This window comes from Lolium perenne, chromosome 3, assembly GCF_019359855.2.
Source record: "Lolium perenne isolate Kyuss_39 chromosome 3, Kyuss_2.0, whole genome shotgun sequence".
NCBI lineage: Eukaryota > Viridiplantae > Streptophyta > Magnoliopsida > Poales > Poaceae > Lolium > Lolium perenne.
The window spans coordinates 290,410,484-290,430,194 of NC_067246.2; the positions used below are offsets into that span (position 1 = coordinate 290,410,484).

The 19,711-nt window shown below is 44.6% G+C and overlaps 2 protein-coding genes and 1 non-coding gene across 3 annotated transcripts; 1 reads left to right on the forward strand and 2 right to left on the reverse strand.

Annotated features, from left to right (window-relative positions):
- Nucleotides 1–11,527: 11,527 nt before the first annotated feature.
- On the reverse strand, nt 11,528–14,424 carry LOC127345203 (extradiol ring-cleavage dioxygenase). Its single transcript, XM_051371645.2, has 3 exons — nt 14,033–14,424; nt 12,026–12,396; nt 11,528–11,906 (listed from the first exon to the last, which is right to left on the reverse strand). The coding sequence occupies exons 1-3, from the start codon at nt 14,375–14,377 to the stop codon at nt 11,714–11,716; spliced, it is 909 nt and encodes a 302-aa protein (XP_051227605.1). The 5' UTR covers nt 14,378–14,424; the 3' UTR covers nt 11,528–11,713.
- A 1,829-nt stretch (nt 14,425–16,253) lies between these two features.
- Nucleotides 16,254–19,016, reverse strand: LOC127345202 (ribosomal lysine N-methyltransferase 3). The gene is made up of 6 exons (XM_051371644.2): nt 18,960–19,016; nt 18,503–18,878; nt 17,966–18,162; nt 17,568–17,794; nt 17,404–17,468; nt 16,254–17,123 (listed from the first exon to the last, which is right to left on the reverse strand). The coding sequence occupies exons 1-6, from the start codon at nt 18,977–18,979 to the stop codon at nt 16,437–16,439; spliced, it is 1,572 nt and encodes a 523-aa protein (XP_051227604.1). The 5' UTR covers nt 18,980–19,016; the 3' UTR covers nt 16,254–16,436.
- A 111-nt stretch (nt 19,017–19,127) lies between these two features.
- On the forward strand, nt 19,128–19,209 carry TRNAS-CGA (transfer RNA serine (anticodon CGA)). Its single transcript has one exon. It is a non-coding gene; the product is annotated as a tRNA-Ser (tRNA).
- Nucleotides 19,210–19,711: the final 502 nt, after the last annotated feature.

A 19,711-nucleotide genomic window follows, 5' to 3' on the forward strand; every position in this document is an offset into this window, starting at 1 on the left:
GTCGAAGCGTTTAAACTAGCGTTCACCGGTAATTACCAGACAACCTAAACAGACATTCATCGCAAAAAAGAGAGGCTAAAGGGACATGGTGAGTAGCATTAAGAGCAAGTACAATAGGGTCCAGTCAGCTGACTATAAGACATTAAATAATATATTTTAGATGAGTTGGAAGAGAGAGAAGAGGAAAGAGAAGGGAGGTGGGCTACTATGCAATAGCCAGCTCTTGCACGTGCTCCTAGGCACTATGTGAGAGTGAAATGTGGGCCATATGTTAGTAAAGTACTTCATTAGTATAGCCAACTATTGTACATATTAGCTATATGATGACTACAAATGACATGGCATCTTGTTATAGCCAGCAGTTGGTTGTACTATTGGAATTGCTCTAAGCAAGCGGAATCATCTTTGTCAAATTAGCTTAGCAACATAAATGAGGTTGAACTAACAGCATACATTTGAGGGTCCGTGCCACATCGCCGACCGCCGTCCACGTTACAGCGCGACGCGACGCGCCACATCAGCCCCCACCCAACCCAACCGAGCTCTGTTCAAGGTATGCCTCTGTTTCTTCAATGAAACCTGTTGATAAGGTCCATAAGGAAGAATATTGCATGTACAACAAAATATGAAAAGAAATTACCTGTACATCTCAAGTTCTGTCAGATACAGTTCCTTTTCTGCATATTGGTATTCTTATGTTTACTAGTACAAATGCCCATGCTTTGCCACGGGTCTTTAAATTTTATTTCTCAATACACATATATAATGCACAACTTACTATGAAAATTTAAAATGCAGCGAATCGACGAAAAGGGTGGCCCACTATTATTCCTTGTAACATGTCAATACAATACATGCAAAACTTCACATGTCTGAAAAAACCATAATATATTCCACAAACTAATAAGATTCTATCTTGTTTAAAGCATATTTTGACAACCGATATAATTGGCATCATTTAAATATGAAATAAGCATTCTACTAATACATTTGTATTAATAAAAATATCTACTCCTTAATACTCCTTAGATATTTGTACACCTAGTATATGATTCACAAAATGCGTTGACGTGGGGTCAGTATCCATCCAAAGTGGCATCATTATACATAAGGTTTATCGAAGCCATCAGGACACCAAATGAATCCGGTAACAATTCCATCCAAGATCCAGTTGTTAAATGCACGTGCGTTGCTAGGTGTACTCGAGTATTTCCTTGTCCCACATATAAAGGCACATAATATTTTAAAATAATAAGAATATTTTTTTTACATAAAATACAATTTGATAAAAATCTATAGTTTAACATTATACATCTATCTCTTATTGACTAAGATTGTATTTAGCTCCTGCCTTGAACATTACTTCAAGAAATAGGTTTTACATACATCACCCCTGCAATGTACAATTTTGTGTGACGGTGTTAGACCTATTAGTCAGCCCATTATGCTTGGTCTGGTCATGCCACTCACCGTTTTTGCCTCTGTTAAATTGCTCACTCGTGGCATCCCATCCTTGAGATTAGTTGATTGAAAAAGAGTTGGCTTCCCTATGGTTATCGCTAGACCTCCCAACGCATCTCTTGGAAGACTTATCTTTGCACCTCCACTCCATGCATTGCTATAGTAAAAAAAAAAATCAGATTCTTAACAAAAGGGTATTTTCTAGCACTATAAATTGGCGGCATTTCTAAACATTTCTTATTTACCACAACAACATTCTCGTTTTAGTGATATCTTTTTCATGCCATAACATTTGAGGAAGATAATCTTGCCTCTTATTTCTCTTCAATCGGCCATCCTGCCCCTCTACTCATGCCAGAACAATAAGAAAAGGAGTTAAAACAGTAATAGCTCCCTTGTGTTTCCACAGAAAAAAATAGATAGTTGAAGATATCTTAGCATGAGACCAGAACACATGGTCCATTATTTCTTCATCTCCCCTCCTTTCGATTTCATCCATCTCTAGAGCTCAACTTGGAGCTAATGGACATCGAAGGCATAATCTTCCTTCCATCTAATCCTTCCATTTTTCTCTCAGATTGGTATTCACTTGTTCCTCTCCATCATATCTTCGAGAATATAAAATATTGTTCTTCCTCTACCCACACATGGACACGAAAAATGATTCACAGGGAATGTTTGGGCGGTGCACAAATATTCATCACTTTTATTCTCTTATCATCTTATTGCCAAGCCAATTACATTCACATGGACCTTGACAACCAGATATTTTTCACCTGATCTTTAACATAATAGCCATATCTCTAAAAACAATGGCTTGGAGGAAAAATAAGAAAGAATACACACATTTGTTGACTTACCTTCTGAAGATCTCAAGGTGCTGGAAGATGATCAAAAGTCACAAGCTAGGACGAACGGTGTAGTGTATCACTAATTCACTATCTATTTCTAAGCCTGCACTACTGTTATATTTTGAATAGCTCGAAAGTCGTCCCAATTTTCATTACAGTAAGGTGGTCAAGGGAAGCACCGCAACTACAAATACACACAAGGATCTCATATTCAGGAAATATTGTCTTCAATCAATCTTCAGCGCCGAGTACATCTGGTTAGGGATATTTCTTTCCAATCTATCAGCGCTGAGAAGCTAACAACACTAAAATCAAAGATGGGCCAGCTTAATCCTTCCTAGTGATCAAAACCGATATCCTGTAAATTCAGAATTTGGGAGCTTCCTGAGAGGATAGAACAAACTTGCTCAACACATGCAATGCTCAAAATAGACATGGGGACCTTACAACAAAATAAGTAGAAAATCATGTGTTCCGTGATTCTGTCACACTAAAGTCACAAAACTACAACCTCTAATTTTGGAAACAAATGGAAAAGTTCCACTTATTGCAGACAGAGCTAGCATACTGCTTTCTATTATGCTGATTTACATTCAAATCTTCTATCACGCTGATTTGCATTCAAACTGATGAATAATCACAAATATATGAAGTGGTGAAAGAGAGTGTTAAACAAAGTTGCAATCTGTCTATCTGTGTAAAGAGGAATACAAGATGAGCCCATTAGACAATGAATCCAAAGACCCTTTTGCCTACACAACCGTACCAACTATGGTTGACTACCAACATCAAAAAAAGGAGAGAAGGTTAATTAAGCTTGCACGCACAGATGGTTGTTGAATTACTCAGTCCATGCCGAAATTAAACTGTAGAAAATAGCAGTGCCCTACTGACAAACCATAGACAAAATCTAACATGAACCTGATAGTAGCACACATTTTATCATGAAAACTCAAGTTTTCGAGACTCCCATTTAGGCCAATCACAAGTAGTAAATAATAGGAGATGGACGTACACAAAATAAGTTTTCATCACGCCGTCTGCACAAAGTAAGATTCAATAAGAATTTCCAACTCTTCAATACTAAGCTCAAACTTAGCGGTACTTTCACAGGCTCTCTCTCCATCTTATCATCGCCATATTCTTCCACCTTGAACACAACTGCAATCAGATATATTACGATCATCAGATCGTGCTAGATATAAATTTATTCTAGACATTTAAGGTAGTTGTTGAGCTTAATTTGATACCACTATCCAAGCAACCAGAGAAAAAATAGCTCACTGTTTAGTTGACATACCAGTTTACTGGCAGCACAGGGCAACAGTTCGCTGGGTGTTTTGCCAGAAACACGTCGACATCACTGCGCTGTAGTCGGGAGCCCCTCGATGGTCACACTGCGGACGCCACAGCCTGCCCGGCGGTTCCACCTCCAGTCCCCAGATGAAGCCGCGAGTGTGGTCGTTGGTCGCTTGGTCCTCGGACTGCGACAGATTTGGTGTAAGCAGTGGAGGCCGATCCAGCCTCATGTGGCGCCATCCACAGTGTCGGAGGCTTCAATGGAACGGGCGGTGGCGGTTAACCTGGGCGAGAGGAAGCACAAGGAAGTATGAGTAATATGAGACAATCTATTCCTCACCAGGACTGGAGCAGCAGGTGTGGAGGCACGTGGGCCGCGCAGATGCGTTTAGAGGGTCATCCTTATAGCAGCCACAGTGCCGCAAGGAGGCGGCGACGAGTGAATATTGCCATCATACGAGTGAATACGACTGAATATTGATATCTTACCACATATGGTGTTTTTTCACCAATTGCCGTCATACGAGTGAATATTGATATCTTACCGCTATTATACTGGCCATGTCCAGGTTTCTAATAGTAGAAGGAATCCTAACCAATGTAAGCACTATCCTGTTTGTAGTCAAAGAAATCCTACGATTCTTCTCCAATACATTTTGTAACCTTGAAATCATAACCTATTGTCATACTGTGTTACTGTTCTCTTGTTACAAAACTATACGATTGCACATCACCTAAAACATCTTGTTACTGTTCTTTCTTCCATCACCTCCCTTCCTAGAAGAAATCAACATACATCAACTTCACATCAGATCAAAAAGAATAAAAACTTCCTAGCTTAACTCCAACCTCTACAGAAATACACAGACATGTTGTGTAACTTGATAAAGGATAGGAGTTCCTTTGCTTACACCTCCAGCCACAAAGAAATCTAATGATTACTGATAGTAACATATCTAATGGTTTGAACAATTTTTTTATCCAGGTTTGCCTGCTATTTATTGCAAAAAACAGTTAGAATACATCTACCCGGAAGTTGATTTGAAAGGTGAACAATATGAATAAGTTAAAGCAACATCCAAACTCTTGCCCTCGTGCTGAAGTTGATCCGATGTTTAGCTTCTGTATGCATATTATTTATGAAACATCCATAGTAGAACCTTACTTCATCTAGTCTGTAGATACCTAAAGCAGGCAAGGAAGTTTAAGGTGAATGCAAATCATCAGATGAATGTATTTTAATCTATTAACAATGTAGCCATCGTATGATTCCAACAGGATATTTCGTCAGAAAAAAGAGAGATTAACTGCTCCAGCTCCACTTGAAAGAGGTGCGTTAGGAATCTCCCTCTTGCGCAGAAACTTCCTTGTGTGGCATAGATCAGACACCCTGAGTTGCTTTTCTCATTCTCACCAAGGTTATGTAAAAAAAAGTACAGACCAATAGTGCGTTAGGAATTTCTTACTTCAAAACTGGGGAAGAACTGAGCCTGACTATGAACACATTGCTGGGAGTGCTTTCCATAGAGCAAGTATATCTAAGGAACGATAGACTCTGAAGCTCAACTTCCATGTAAATGGAGTAGTTGATTGTCCTTTGAATAGCAAGAAATAATAATTCTCTTGTTGTTTCTTCTCAATGATCTCTTGTTGTTTCTTCTCAAATTCCAAAGGCCATCTAGAAGGTGATTGCAAAGCATCCATGATCAGGTCTAATCCAATGCTCTTCCAATTTGCACTATACAACATGGATTACAATTTACAAATAGCAATAATTGAGTTACTGGTGCAATAAATAATTGAGTTACTGGTCCAATAAATAATTGAGTTACTGGTGCAATGAAATAAAAAAGATCTGTTAATTTTGAGTGTCTTACGAAGTAAAATTCAACAGAATGAAGTTTTAAAAATATGTTTCAAGGTACATCCGAGCCACCACACGCTCAGACATCCAAGCTACAAACAGATGAAAGTTCTAACTGTAAATTGAAGTCAGGAATGACCATGACAGACATCACTAAGAAGAGTGGGGTCTTACAATTTTGTCAAATAGGTCACCACCAGTGAACAACTCCAAGGTTATAAATATCTTCATTTTGCTTGTCAAAACCTGCAAATAATAGAATGGCCGGTAATGATCCTACTGGTACTTAAATAAGACCAATGAAAATAAATATTAAACAATAGCAACATATATTAAGAAAGTATACACAGTAACCTGACCATATTGGGATGCCGCTTTTACAACAACTCCAATACAACAATTATAACCATCATATAGATTGTAAGCACACAGTAGCCGGGGGCTATGCAAATTTGCCACCACTGACATGTAAATGTGGAAAATGTGCAAATATTTTGTAGCTAGCTATATGTCAACAAAGAATCAAGCACCCAGAGCAGCACACACACACAATGCAAAATAACTCATATCTATCTCCCGCAAGTGTTTCTTGTTCCTTACCATTCCTCTTCTGGGATGACATCTGAATTTGTCCTAACATGTATTGCATCATATAGTAAAATTAAAGAACGGAGTAATTCTCTTGCAATCCCATGAATATGATTTAATATCAGGCCAGGAAAACAGTACATGGCATTATTAACGAGTAGACACAAAATCCTACATCCACATCCTTTCCACTAACCTCTTTGTCCATACCGGTTCTTCTGGGTTCACCTTGACAGTGCATTCCTCTGAACCGGCTAGCGTGTTGTCCTCCAGCAACCTATCCTTCCCGGAGTTATTTGCAGCAAATTGAGTGAAGGCACGACCTCATCCACTCTAGATGGTCTCCAGAAGCCCGCAATCTCCTCCTGGGGAGCCGCCCGTCCTCGAGCACCACCGCCATTGTGCCTCGCTCTGGTCGCCACGAGGCGGGGGCGATGGCATGGCCAATCCCGTAAGTGCATCCAGTGACGACGACCAAGGGGCCGTAGCAGCACCGTAGAGGCTTGTCGGGGCGGAGGAAGCTAGGGATGGCGGTCAGATCCGTCGATCCTATCCACGAACTCCCTCCCATTGGTGTATCAGATGGCCTTAGACCGCATCAGATCGCCGATGGTGGCGAGATTGGCGAGCGCGTGACACGGGTCGTGGTCTCCTACCGTCGGTGAAGCCAGAGGATGGAGGCTTGGGGCGCGCGAATGGAAGCTGGTGCGGATACGCGGTGGTAGGGGCGGCGGCGCAGCGGGGAGACATGGAGATGGGCGACGGCTGCGTGCGCGTCACATGTGAGAGCGCATGTGTGCAATCTTGGTGGAGTGGGCCGTGCCCTACCAGCCCAATTGGATGGGCGCCTAAAGTTTGACGTAGTGCAGGATTGGGAAGAAAACGGAACCGGAGATTTGGTGGAAGGGTAAAAAGGTCACACTAAAAATATGTTGGACGAAACCTCCGATCGGAGGAAACAGAACCAGTTCCTCCTTTTTAGATAGTAGAGACTCAGATCATAGTTCTGGTTCCAGACTGCACTTACACCTGTATTGATGTTGATGGTGATAATACTCCCTGTTGACTTGCAGCACAATGAATGAGTTGGTCGAGAAGTTCAACACTACTTATGAGAGAACCACTGCAAGGAGAGGAGGACGGGGTGCTTTCATGTAGATCCTTTCCTGCCGTGCTTCTGATGCTCTGGTTATCTGTGAATGCCTTACTGCTGGTTATCTGCTGAGCTTTTGGAAAATAGTTTTCGGTATGTAGACGCAGTTTGTGCTTGCGGTCGTTAGTTACTTTATCCGGCAGTGCCTGGGACTCACTACAACATAAATGACATATAGAGACGTTCAATTGTGGTGCTAAAAACGCTTTAAAGCGTCACTACGCGCATGTACAGACGCTGGTGTAAAACGTCATAGGAACGTCTCCTTATGCACCATCTCAAGTTTTGTAAAGACGCATTAGAAATGTGTTTATATGGCATGAGACGTTCATAAAGCGTGTATATCCTTTTAGAGACGTTGAGCTATATTCCTCTACATATCGTCCTTGCAGTACTTTCTTGCGTCCTAACGAATCTTCAGACGTTTTCTTCTTTTACATATGATTATTTTATTTTTGTGGCCAAATTCCCGCCGCATATAAGAATAATCATATACATGCTATCAGAGACCATAACCCAATAGAAAAATAGTGTATTCCTTGAAAAAATAACTTTATTTCTTGAGAACAACAGTACTTTACAATTGATCTGTACATTTTGTTGAAACAATTACAGACTTGATGACGCAAAATTCCTCCAAATCTTTTTCATTTTCTTCTAGTAGTTGAAATATGGCTACAAGCTTCCGCATGGAGAAATGGTACATCAGCTCTTCATCGCCACTAGTGTTGATTTGACTTGCAGTGTTGTGTGTTGTTGCTTGAAAACCTTCAGAAAAAAGTTCTCTGTAGAAAAAGTTAACTGAAACATAGATAAATAAATTGGTAGTAAATTTAATAGCAAGTTCTACTTTCCACATGCACGGATGAAGCAAATACCATGGGTGTTTTACCATCAGAGCAGTATCCGTATGATGGATCATGGACCACCACCTCTTCACACTGATATTTCAGCCTCTTGTTGGCATAATGTTGCGTACCTATTGGCTGCTGCAGGAAAAACAGTTACTGAATGCTACGCATCCGTGCAGAATCATAGAGTGCTTACTTGTGTAGAAATCAAATTAGAGAAGTATAGCCTGGTTCCGAAGAAAACATATTGCTTACTTGTGTAGAAAACAAAAGGATAATTAGAACTTAGTTCAGAAACCACACTATGGATTCAGATTGTGAAGCATGTACATCGTATCTGATACTTGGTTATGTACTTGATCAAATAAGGAAAGTCTTGGGCACATAACATACATGGATGCAGTTAGATAAATGAGTATATTTTTTTTTGAGGGAATGCTCATGGTATATATGATTAAATGGGCCTAGAAATTAGAAGAAAACTAAATGGAATGTATAAATATTCATTTAATTCAGAGAGGTAGCTACCGAAATCAAGATAATCTTGTCTTACAGAACAGCAGGCTAACTCATACCAGAATTAGCTCCAGATGTGAGGCACAAATTAATCACTCTACTACCGTGGTGCACTCCATCTCTGGCTTGGCACCCGTACATACCTGTTGCCACTGCCTGGCGGAGCACACCTACCATGGTAGGTTTTCCTAACGAAAGACAAATTAGTCAGCCCGTTTGTTCTGTAAATGTGACACTGATACATGAAGCTAAGTAGATCTAGCTTGATTACAGTATGGATCCGCAGATTTTAGATGTCTAGCAGACGTTGGGAAAGAAAACAACACATCAAACATAAAAGTGGCAATTGTTGATAAAATTTATTAATAGAGCAACATAGCACAAGCACCTGTGCAATTCTCGGTGACTACACTCATCGAAAGCCAAATATACGTTTGAAGACAATTAAATCCGATCCAGACCATAATTCTTTTTCTGATACAAGAAACATAAAATTCATCAGGTTTTTGGCCATTAGCACCGGTAGCAGAATACGATTCAAAAGGTCTCACCTGGGTGTGTTTTTTCCAGCCTACGAGCATAGAGGAAACAGATCAATGGCATGCCGATGGACTTCACTCCACGGTCCTGCACAGCACTCACGGAGGAGGCGTGCCGCTACCAGGCGATGGGATTCACGCCGCCGTCCCACACGCGGCAGGCCGACAATCCAGCGATGGCGTTCACCTCATGGCGGTCTCGCTGACCGGATCCAGAGGGATCGAAAATTGCAGTAGACAACCTAGATTGATTTAGTACCAGAAACTGCAACATCTAATTGAGATGAAGTTGACGGAGAAATAACCTGAGCTGAAGCACAAGGACGACGGAATAGATCTTTCCATGAGCAGTTGAAGATCTGGGCTGGCGGCCAAAGATATGGATGCGAGGAGGGAAAGGTGAGCGGCTTTTATTTTTAGGTTTTTTTTCAACAGAAGCGCATGTTTTTCTTAAGCGGTAAAACTAAAAAATGTAAGCGCCAAAATCAAATTTGGGAAGACGTCCATGTATAGGCCCTATAGATTCATTTACTTTTACCTAGACATTTTTCGACGCTCAATGGAACGTCTCAAAAAACGTCTCGCCACGAGGGTGCTCTCCCATTCTAGAGACGAAATCAAATGCGTCTCATAACGAACGTCTCTAGGTGATCGTTTTCTTGTAGTGACTTTTCAAGCTTAATTCTTATCCTCTATTGGTTCAGACCTCCACAACATACAATATGCAATTTAAGTCTACCACTCTCAGTGCCATGGTTTGGTAAGTTTGGGCTCCCCTAAAATGCAAGTTTTTCGATTGGTTGGTCACACAAAATAGGATCTGGACAGCCATAGACTTCAAAGTAGCGGGTGGGAAAATTGTGAAAATTGTGCCCCACCCAACCAAGTCTAAGAATAATCGACACCCTAAACATGTGTCCACCCATGCTAATGACCTTCCAACACTTCAGCATATCTTTGTGAATGGCTGGCGTTTAAACTCTGGTGCCCTCCTAACCATCCAACTACATATTAGTTCTATGAAGGGCTATGGTACCAGTCCTCTTTTTTAGGTCTTATTAGTTATTAGTCTTCTTCAACAACGAAGCAACATTTGTGTAACATCTAGGAATAGGATGAGGAAAGGGGTAGAAATGTGATATGTGCATTTTCATGTGATGCATTCATAAAATATGGAAATTTCAAACTTTTTGATTTGAAGTGCAAATAGATTGAAATTTGAACTCTAAAGTTGATTTTGACTAGGTCAACCCTAGGAATTGGATTCAAATTTCAAAAGTGACATTTCTATTTTCAAAGGGAACAAGTCATTTAAATTGAACTAACACACTTAGACATAAACAATACAACAATAAAGTTTTGAATCCAAAATTGATGTTTGAATAATTCAATTTCAAATAATCATAACTAGTAGAATAAAATTCATAAAAATGTGAGAATTTTTTTACAAGGAATATAATTTTATTCTTACTCATCATACAGTATTTACAAGGTCATTTACAACGGAGCTTAATCAAATAAAAAATTACAGAGAAAACCCTAGACTAAACTCTAGTTATTTCTAGCCAATAGCATCTTCTCATATTGGTCCATTACACCGCTCTAAGAATAAACATCAATGGTAGTACAAAGAGTCCTAGAAGTAACAAAAATACAACTAGGTCAATGAACCACCTAGTGACGACTACAACCAGTAGCGCAAGCTAAAGGCGCGCAGCTGCCCTTGCCCCTCCATCACCGAAACTAGAGGAAGCTTTGCATAGAAGAGCTTGTTGTAGTAGACAGACGGATAGTCGTCGTGCTAAGACCCCAAAGAACCAAAAGTAACCAACGGCAATAATGACAACCATAGATCGGAAGAGAGTGACATGAAACCACACTAACGAACACGAAAACTGACCGGATCCTAGGAGATCCGCCGCACACACAACTACACACGCCCTACGTCGGTGCTAGATGCACAACCGTAGCGAGGATAGGGTGGAGAGGACCTTATTCTGATTTCGAAATGTCATGGACGCCTCACTACCCGAAGAAGATGCATAAAAACCTAAAACTAAAAATAAGAACCTCCCACCGACAAGAGGCCAGGGTCCGCCGTACCTCCTAGGCTTGAGAGGCCATCGTACACGGGCAGACCGGCAGCGGCACCGGCGTAGGGGACGGAAACCCTAGTTGCATGTGGGATCGCCTATGTCTTCTCCTTTTCCTCTCGTAGCTGTTGGGTATGGAAATTTCCCCTGTTAAAAAAGGTTTCTCGTGTGTACTATTATGTCCACATCAAAGTTGGGAATTGTGGGCTTTTCTATATTAACGAAAAGAAGTGAAACATGTAATGTACTCCCTCCGTCCCATGCATACCTAAGACGAGTTTTCATGGAACGGAGTGAGTATGATATATGATATGAGTGACAACACACTGTCAAGAACCACGCCACAATTCCAATCAATTTATGCTGACCAACACATGCCACGGCACTGGAGTAAAATGGTAAGTAGTATAAACAAATACAGAAACACGGCCGCGCGTGCGTCTGAAGCAGCTGCTTCGACCGAGGTTCTTTTCGACCGACACCGCCCGATCGAGGCCGTCAGTTCTTGGCGGTGAAACGGTACGACGAGTAGGAGAGGGTGGCGTTGGACCAGCTCTGGTGGATCTGCTCCGCCTTGGACTCGTCCCCGGCGGCGCCCATAGCGACGTGCAGCGGGTAGAAATGGTCCGCCTGCGGGTGAGCCATCTTTCCGTAGGGTGCCTTCTCCTGGAAGTGGTTCACGTCGTCGTACCTGACAATGCCAAGAACGAAAAAGAACAAATGATTCTCAGAAAGAGAAAACAATGTAGGAGCATGATCGAGTTGATGCTTTTGGCTTTGCAGGTCTCGTAGTAACCTCGTTAACATTACCTCCCGCCGAGAAGTGCGTCCTTGAGCCAGTTGTCGAACTCGGAGGCCCACTCCGCCACCGGCGAGTGCGTAGGCCCAATCTTGCGGAGGTTGTGGGTGGCGCTGCCGGAGCCGAGGATGAGGACGCCTTCGTTCCTGAGGGGCGCCAGCGCCTTGCCGAGGTTGTAGTGGTAGGTGCCGTCGCGGTCGGTCTGCACCGAGAGCTGGCACACCGGGATGTCGGCGTCCGGGTACATGAGCATCAGCGGCACCCACGCGCCGTGGTCGAGCCCGCGGCTGCGGTCCTCCTTGACAGGCCCGAACCCGCCTTGCTCCAGGAGCTCTTTCGTCCTCATGGCCAGATCAGGGGCGCCGGGTGCAGGATACTTTAGCTGGATTATTCAGAGTATTACAGTTCAGTTAGAGAAAACTGAAATCCGAATGCTAAATCAGCGGTGGAAAATGAACTGCAGAGTGCAAGCTTTTACGATCAATGTGTATCATCACCCGAGAATAATGTAACCGCAATAAACATGCGGTGGAAATGCAATGTATGCATCTTCTGTTCTACAAACGGATTCGATACCATTGAATGAGATCCAGAACGGCAAATCTTCCATGCCATATCTATTGTGTTACCCACCACGACAGAACTATCTTACTTCTGTATTTGGGAATGGGACAACTCAGATGCTGTACCACAGTAGTGGTTCTGAAAACCATAAAAAAGCCACAGCAAGACTGAGCAGCCGCAACCATATATGGATGCGTTTATTTGTCAATCAACCCGCAAATGATAGTGCATAGCACACCTTTCAGCAACCTTGTTCTGGTGAAGTCATCGATTCTCTCGCAGGCAGACGAGGCGATGGGGGCCACATGCAGCCATGGGGGTTGGTGAATGGTGATACTCAGATTCGGAAGGTGTTGCGTACCACTCCATTTGCGGTGACTACCAAATGATCAAGCTCAGGAGTCAGACCAACCGGAGACTTTCCAACCACCTATGATGTTGCAATTGCAAATTTCCATGCATGTCTCCTCGCATGTAATGCAACAACCCCTTCTTGTCTATCATAAGTGATGTTCAATCTAGCTTCTTTTTTTGCGGGAGATGTTCAATACAGCTTGTTGTGTCACGGGTACTCGATGTCTCTAGTTGACCAAATCATGCTTCGGTGGCACTACTATAATGCAGTTTACATAATAGAATAATCTGCTGCATAAACATGATCCTAGCAACTGCAGGGAAGATGATCTGATAGGTCAACACCTTAACCATCGAAACCGAGTACAGACGTTTGTTAATTGTAGCCGAAATGTATCCTAGCGGTGAACGGTGAACGTACTGTCAACTCAATTCAGATTTCAGAAAGATGCACAATTTCTTTTTTTTTTTTTTTTGCGGGCAAAAGAGGATATATTAAGCAGTAGGGGTTACATCGAGGTCAAGGTTTAGCTCCTGAACAACACAATCACGACCCGAACCAAGCCACACCATAGTTCGCGCTTCGGATCTTGCAAAGTTTGCAAGACCGTGACTAACCCTATTCTGCAAACGATCCGCTTTTACAAAGGATATTTGTCTAGTACTACTCAAAAATCTAATCTCTGAAATAAAATGCACCAGGACGGAGCGGTCTTGTGACTTCCCTGTAGCAGCCATGAAAGATGCACAATTTCAACGGCTAACTATTTTGCAGGAACCACATAACACTGTTTTTCTCTCGCGCGAAATTCAAGTACTCAAAGCGTAAATCCTCTTAACTGGCATGCCAGTTTAAGATGTACTCTATCCGTCTATAAAAGAATGTCGAAGGTTTATCCAAATTTGAAAGTGGTACTACCCTCCTATACCAGGCAAGGGCAATCTAGTACTTGCCAAATAAGGGTCCAATTCTGACCGACCAAATCAGCTATGGCCACATCTGAATCGAACCAAAACGAGGGGCCGGCCGGGGAATTCCCTCCACGGAATCCCTCGCGCGCGAGAGAGGAGAGCAATAGGGAAGGGAGGGAGGGACGGACCTTGTACATGGACTTTGGGAAGCCGTAGAAGTCGTAGATGGTGTCGTTGCTGCCGCGGATGACGTTGACCGCCGGCGTGGCCGTCTCCCAGTGGCCCGACACCATGAGGATGGCGCGCGGCCGCTCCGGCCCCGCGACGGCCGCGGGCAGCCACGACTGGAAGAAGTGCCGCGCCGGGAGCGTCTCGTCGATGGAGAGCGTGGGCGAGCCGTGCGACAGGAAGAAGGTGTCCATGGCGGCGGTGCTCGGTGGGCGGCGCCTCGCTGCGGTGGGTTCTGGCTCCCGGTCGTCGCCCAGCGTCGCGTGTTTCGCGTGCGATTTGTGCCTGCCCTGTGTCTGCCCCATCGGGGGAGGGCCTCTCCTTATGCGCGGGCCGGCAGCGATCGTGGTTGGTGTCGCAGCTCTGACCTTCTGAGTTCTGGAGTCGTCTCATTCCTTTTTAGACAAGAATCGTCCGTGTGTCGGGTGGGGTAGAAGCAGTTAGCAGACCATGTCGTATGGTTGGAAGTTTAGAGTTGGTATGAGATGCCCAAAACGCGTACTTCTTCGTGCCTTCCATGTTTTGGTTACGGAAGCAGGCCGTAAGCAATGAGGCAATGGTAGGGAGATCGAGAAGGTGCCCCTAGGGTCGTCTCCTCTAGGCGACCGAGTGGGCGGAAACCCTAACACCAACGGCCGCCTCCCCCACCCTCCCTCCCTCTCTCTCATTGCCGTCCCCTGAGGCTGCCGCGCAGCGAAGCCTGGCACAACCGGTGATGGGGACGGCGGGGATCTGCTCACGGGTCCCCTTGGGCGGCGGAATGGAGGCAGGCCTCCGCGCCAGGGGATGGCCCCGGCATCTGGCGGTGCGGGGGCCCTCCTCTCCCACCCTCGGCTCGGCCTCGCCGGTGCTTAGGTGGCCGCAGGGTGCTGCTCCTCTCGTCCAGGTCTAGGACCACGGAAGCAAGGGCGGAGGCCATGATGGAGACGGTGTCGACCTGGCGGCGGGTAGGCTCTCGGGCGTGTGGGCAGTGAGGAGGCGGTGGGCGTCGTTGAGGTGCGGAGGCCACCCTGCTGGGCCTCTGGCATCATGTGAAGATTGTTGCTCCTCCCCGTGTGCCCGTCTCACCTCCCCAGCCACGGATCTCGATCTGGTGGTTGGTGGATGCGGTCGTTGGTGCAGAGGCTGAGTGTAATTGGTATCTCTGGGGTATTAATATATGCTCTTTATTAAAAAAAAAACCACTCCCTTGTAGCCACATTGAAAATTGTATGCTAGAAGGCATGTTTATGCCACAAAAAATGACACATTGTCACGAAGAGTGACCTGAAAACGATTATTACCTTGGTCATTTGGGTTGAAGACCATGAAGGATATCTTCTACTCCAAAATGGTCCCTTGTAGCTCTATATAAACTCGCTCGAGATACTCAATAATACATCCAAAATATTACGCCAAACCTACTCGTTCTCAACGTTCCATAAGATTTTTGTGTCTAACCGTGTGAAATTGCCTATCCGTCAGACATGATTAGAGCAAAACCGTGTCCGATGATTCTATTGCATTTGGTTTTTGCAATCCGTGCGCCAATGGTGACGCGTCTGGTTTGCCCCTTCGACATCGCCGGGCTTTCCATTATACTCATGCCACTCTCATTCCGGACCATTTTGTTTAAAACGTTCTCGTGCAATGCAGCCTGTTCTGAATTGCTCACGGGAGTTCAGTCCCGAACAGGCACTTCTATCCTTCTAGCATTCTAGGTTTGGTTGCAGTAGGGTGCGCCGATCGGCGGCGAGTCATCGACGGAGAGCGTGTGTGGACGAAGAACGCGTCCGTTCGCATCACCACTGACGCTCGATCATAGCATATCTGTTTACTCCCTCCCTGCCTGTTCAAATGTTCTCCTTGCGCTGTAATGCACATCGCTACGCTGCACATGACCGCTGTTGCTTGGATTCGATCTGATGGCATGGCCAGAGGTTGTTCGGCGAGCTGGGCTGGTCCGTGGTCAGTATCGTTCCTCTGCCCACCCAGTTTGGTTTGCTGGTCACGTTGTTTTTCTTTTCCACGTTGCTGGTCAGGTTGTAGAATAGGGGGATTCGGTAAGCACCAGGACGGCAGGACGGAATAAACAAAATCCTGAACCAAGCTAATCATACCAACTTGCACATATAAAAAATCATATCAACTTGCACATATAAAAAAAGGTAAACACCACACGTGCTATCGAAACTCTGAAGGTGGTATTTCAAAATGATGTCAACTTTCAAAAAGTGAGAAGGTTTTGCAAGTCACGACATTACAGGAGGAACAACAAATGCCAGGCTTAAATTCGATCGGCGATACTAAATTTCCAGAATCAAACTCATCTTAGTAGGGCAAAATTACATCTGCATGATGATTGCAATAATGTTTCAAATACTACTAGAGATGCTTCCTCTTCTTGGTCTTTGACCAAATAGAGACATGTTTCCTCAACCTGCCAAGTATCTTCCTCTCGCACACCCGCAGCACCAGAGAATGATAACGATTCCTTTCGCTGACAGGAGAGCATGTTCTCAGCTGTTCCTTGTCATCTTTTAATGTGTTGGAACCGTAGAGGCTCTCCCTAATGTCAGCAAGGGATGCAAGCGCAGAGCAAATGCTCTCACTATGCAGTATTTTCTTCACATCAGTTAGTTTTTGAACCCCGTTAAGCTCTGAATTTTTAGTGGGTCTTGTTACTCTGACAACCTTAACAAAACTATTGATAGTATCCTCCCCATCTTCCTGGTCATCATCGCCGATCAGATCATGAGCTATGCAGACCAACTTGTCATAAGCATCAGGTTTCAAAGAGATGATGTAAAGGAGGATTAAAAGTTCAAGCTGGGGCTCTCCATCATATGAGATCTCAAAGTAGTCAGCATCTTCGCCAGTGCAGCCTGAATACCCCAGCTTCCGCCATAATGCTACCCTTTCTTTTGCATATCGACGGGAGTACTTGGATGAGCACCACTTTGTGACCAGTGTTAAATCGATGTTGACAATGTCATATGGGTTGTCAGGTTCTGTAAAACCATACCGATGAAGCAAAGCCGCATTTCCCATGGTACCATAAGTATTATAAACCTAAAATTGAAAAGAGAGAAGAAGCAAAGTTAAAATATTGCCTACTTCCTCCGATCCATATTAGTTGCAACTAATATAGATGCATCTAGATATATTTTAGTTCTAGGTACATCCATACTAGTGGCAAGTAATATGAATCAGAGGGAGTATTATGAAGTCGTTTCTCCACAACAGATAACACTTGTGGCCAATAATATATGAACCTAATGGAGGTCGAAAACAACAAAATAAAGCAATCATGGACCTCAAAATCATTGGCAAGTTAGTGGCTGTGCATTACCTCCTCCCCTGGGTCGGCATCTCTCACAATAATCATTTCCAAATCTTCATCATTATGTCCCTCACCTTAAGTACAACCAATAATCATGAGTAAAACTATCCATCAGTCAACTATAAATCTTGATAACTTAAAGCCATGTACATGGATATCTTAATAAAGATAACCTGAAGGCTTGGCGGTGGCATTTTCTACAGTTGACTGTTCAGCAGAAGCATTGCTCTGATCATCGTCATCTTCTTCTTGATCTGGGACTGCATTGCTCTGATCATCGTCATCTTCTTCTTGATCTGAGTCTGCACTGCTTTGACCATCGCCATCTTCTTCTTCATCTGAGTCTGACTCCTCTGACTTAGTGAAGTGTACATGTTCACCATCAGTCTTGTGATTAAAACTGACAACCAAATAGGGTGAAGGGTATATCCATGTTAATATTCACACCACTATACAATCAGCAGTCACCACTATATGTAAGACTAGCTGACCAAATGCATGCAAAACCTATGCAGCATTTGCAAGATACAAAGGTAAGATGATCAAATGACAGAAGTGGATTGTAGCTTACAGGTCAGCCAGGGGAACCATTCCAGATCCATGATATCTATCTATATGGAAGCTCCTTGACGAGAGAAGACTCTTAGCAGCAAAATATTTCTCCAGGCTAAGATCCTCTGGCTCAACCCCCAGTTCTCCAGACGAAATGAGTGGCTCGATACATTCTTTCCAGTCCTCACAAAGGAATCCCCTGTCTTGTTTCACTGTCTGCCTAGAAATTTGCCGTTTTTAGAGAAATCTCTATGATTATAGCAGAAGAACAATGTGAAACAGGATATGATGAGATTAGCTCATATGATTCCACAGCTAGGTGGAATGCATTATTAGACACGGTAGTTCATGTTACAGATACTTTGGGCAAACAAGCCTCATTTCCTGGCAATTCAAACTACTTGAGCAGTTGCAAGATAAATCATACTAGATCAACCCAGTCCCTAAAGGCAGATAACTTTTTCTTAATTGCAACATCAATCACACACTAAGCTACATACAGTGTAATGGCTACATACGTATGCGGTTTGCAACTTATTACAGGAGAAGGTTTCACCTTATCGAGCTCGGTGCCGGCAAGGAGGCGGTCTGCCTCGTCGTCGGGCCAGACGAGCGGCACGGGCTCACGGTCGGGGATCAGGCGGAGGTAGTCCTTCCAGGGCGATTCGGCACCCCGCGCGCGCTCGTACATGACGGCGACGGCGAGAGCGAGGGTGCCGCCGAGCTGCGCGGCCTCGATGGCCGCCGCGGCTCCCGACGTGCGCGGCGTCAGGCACGCGCGGCGCGGGATGGTGGCGACGACGTCGCCCTCCCGGAGCGCGGCGACCGCGCGCACGTAGACGCCGCCGGCCTCGGAGGCGTCGAGGCAGAGCGCGTCGCTGCAGACGACGCCGTGCTTGCGCATCCAGCGCTGGAAGGCGCCGAGGCGGCGGCTGCGCGGACAAGGGGGCGCCGGAGTTAGGGGGGTCGGGTCGGGTGCCGGAGGGTGAGGAGCAGAGCAAAGGATCTCTTACCGTGCGGTGGCGACGTCCATGGCGGCGGCGGCGTGTGTGTCGTGGAGGCGCGGGAGTTTTGGTAGGCAAGCTGATGGTGGCTGGAAAACAGAGGCAGGACAGCCTAGGTTTTCCGTGGTTGTGTGCGGTAATCGTCATTAAGCTATACTAACCGAACTCAGCAAGTTGGTCGATATGTCCGAGTGGTTAAGGAGACAGACTCGAAATCTGTTGGGCTTTGCCTGCGCAGGTTCGAATCCTGCTGTCGACGATCTTCTTTTTTGCATTTTCGTCTTGAGGCTCTAACTTTTACTGTGGCTACCGTCAAATTATTTTTTACTATGGCTAGAAACGCAATGATGCCCACAATTGAAGAACATCACCGCTGTCTTGTTCATTGGCCGCTGCAGTACTTTGTGCGCCTATAAATTCTGTCAGGCGGCCGCCCACAAGAACACGGCAAATACAGGGAGTATTTGTTCAGCTGTCTCCCATTTTATGCTGCCTTGCTGGTTGTCGGTGGCACGGATTTGGGAATTCACGTAGGTAGCGATTTACTGCATGTCGTGTGCCAGTGAAACAAATTATGCCTCTCCTCGCGAACGGACAGAGAGACATGATGAAAGTACATACCACTGGTCAAAGTCAACTGCTTACTTAAAATGTCTACAGTGGTTCTCAAAGGAAAAAAGCATCGCAGTGTGTTATTGCTGCAGTCTTCGTCTCCTCGCTCAGGTTGCTCAGAGTCACTTGGATCGGACGATGACGACGGG

Coding starts and splice junctions, on each gene's coding strand:
- LOC127345203 (XM_051371645.2), bottom strand. CDS start 14,377: ATGGGGCAGACACAGGGCAGGCACAAATCGCACGCGAAACACGCGACG. Junction 12,397..14,032: donor TCCCAAAGTCCATGTACAAG/GTCCGTCCCTCC, acceptor TGAATAATCCAG/CTAAAGTATCCTGCACCCGG. Junction 11,907..12,025: donor GACGCACTTCTCGGCGGGAG/GTAATGTTAACG, acceptor TGGCATTGTCAG/GTACGACGACGTGAACCACT.
- LOC127345202 (XM_051371644.2), bottom strand. CDS start 18,979: ATGGACGTCGCCACCGCACG. Junction 17,469..17,567: donor TGCCACCGCCAAGCCTTCAG/GTTATCTTTATT, acceptor GTTGTACTTAAG/GTGAGGGACATAATGATGAA. Junction 17,124..17,403: donor ATGCCGACCCAGGGGAGGAG/GTAATGCACAGC, acceptor TTTCAATTTTAG/GTTTATAATACTTATGGTAC.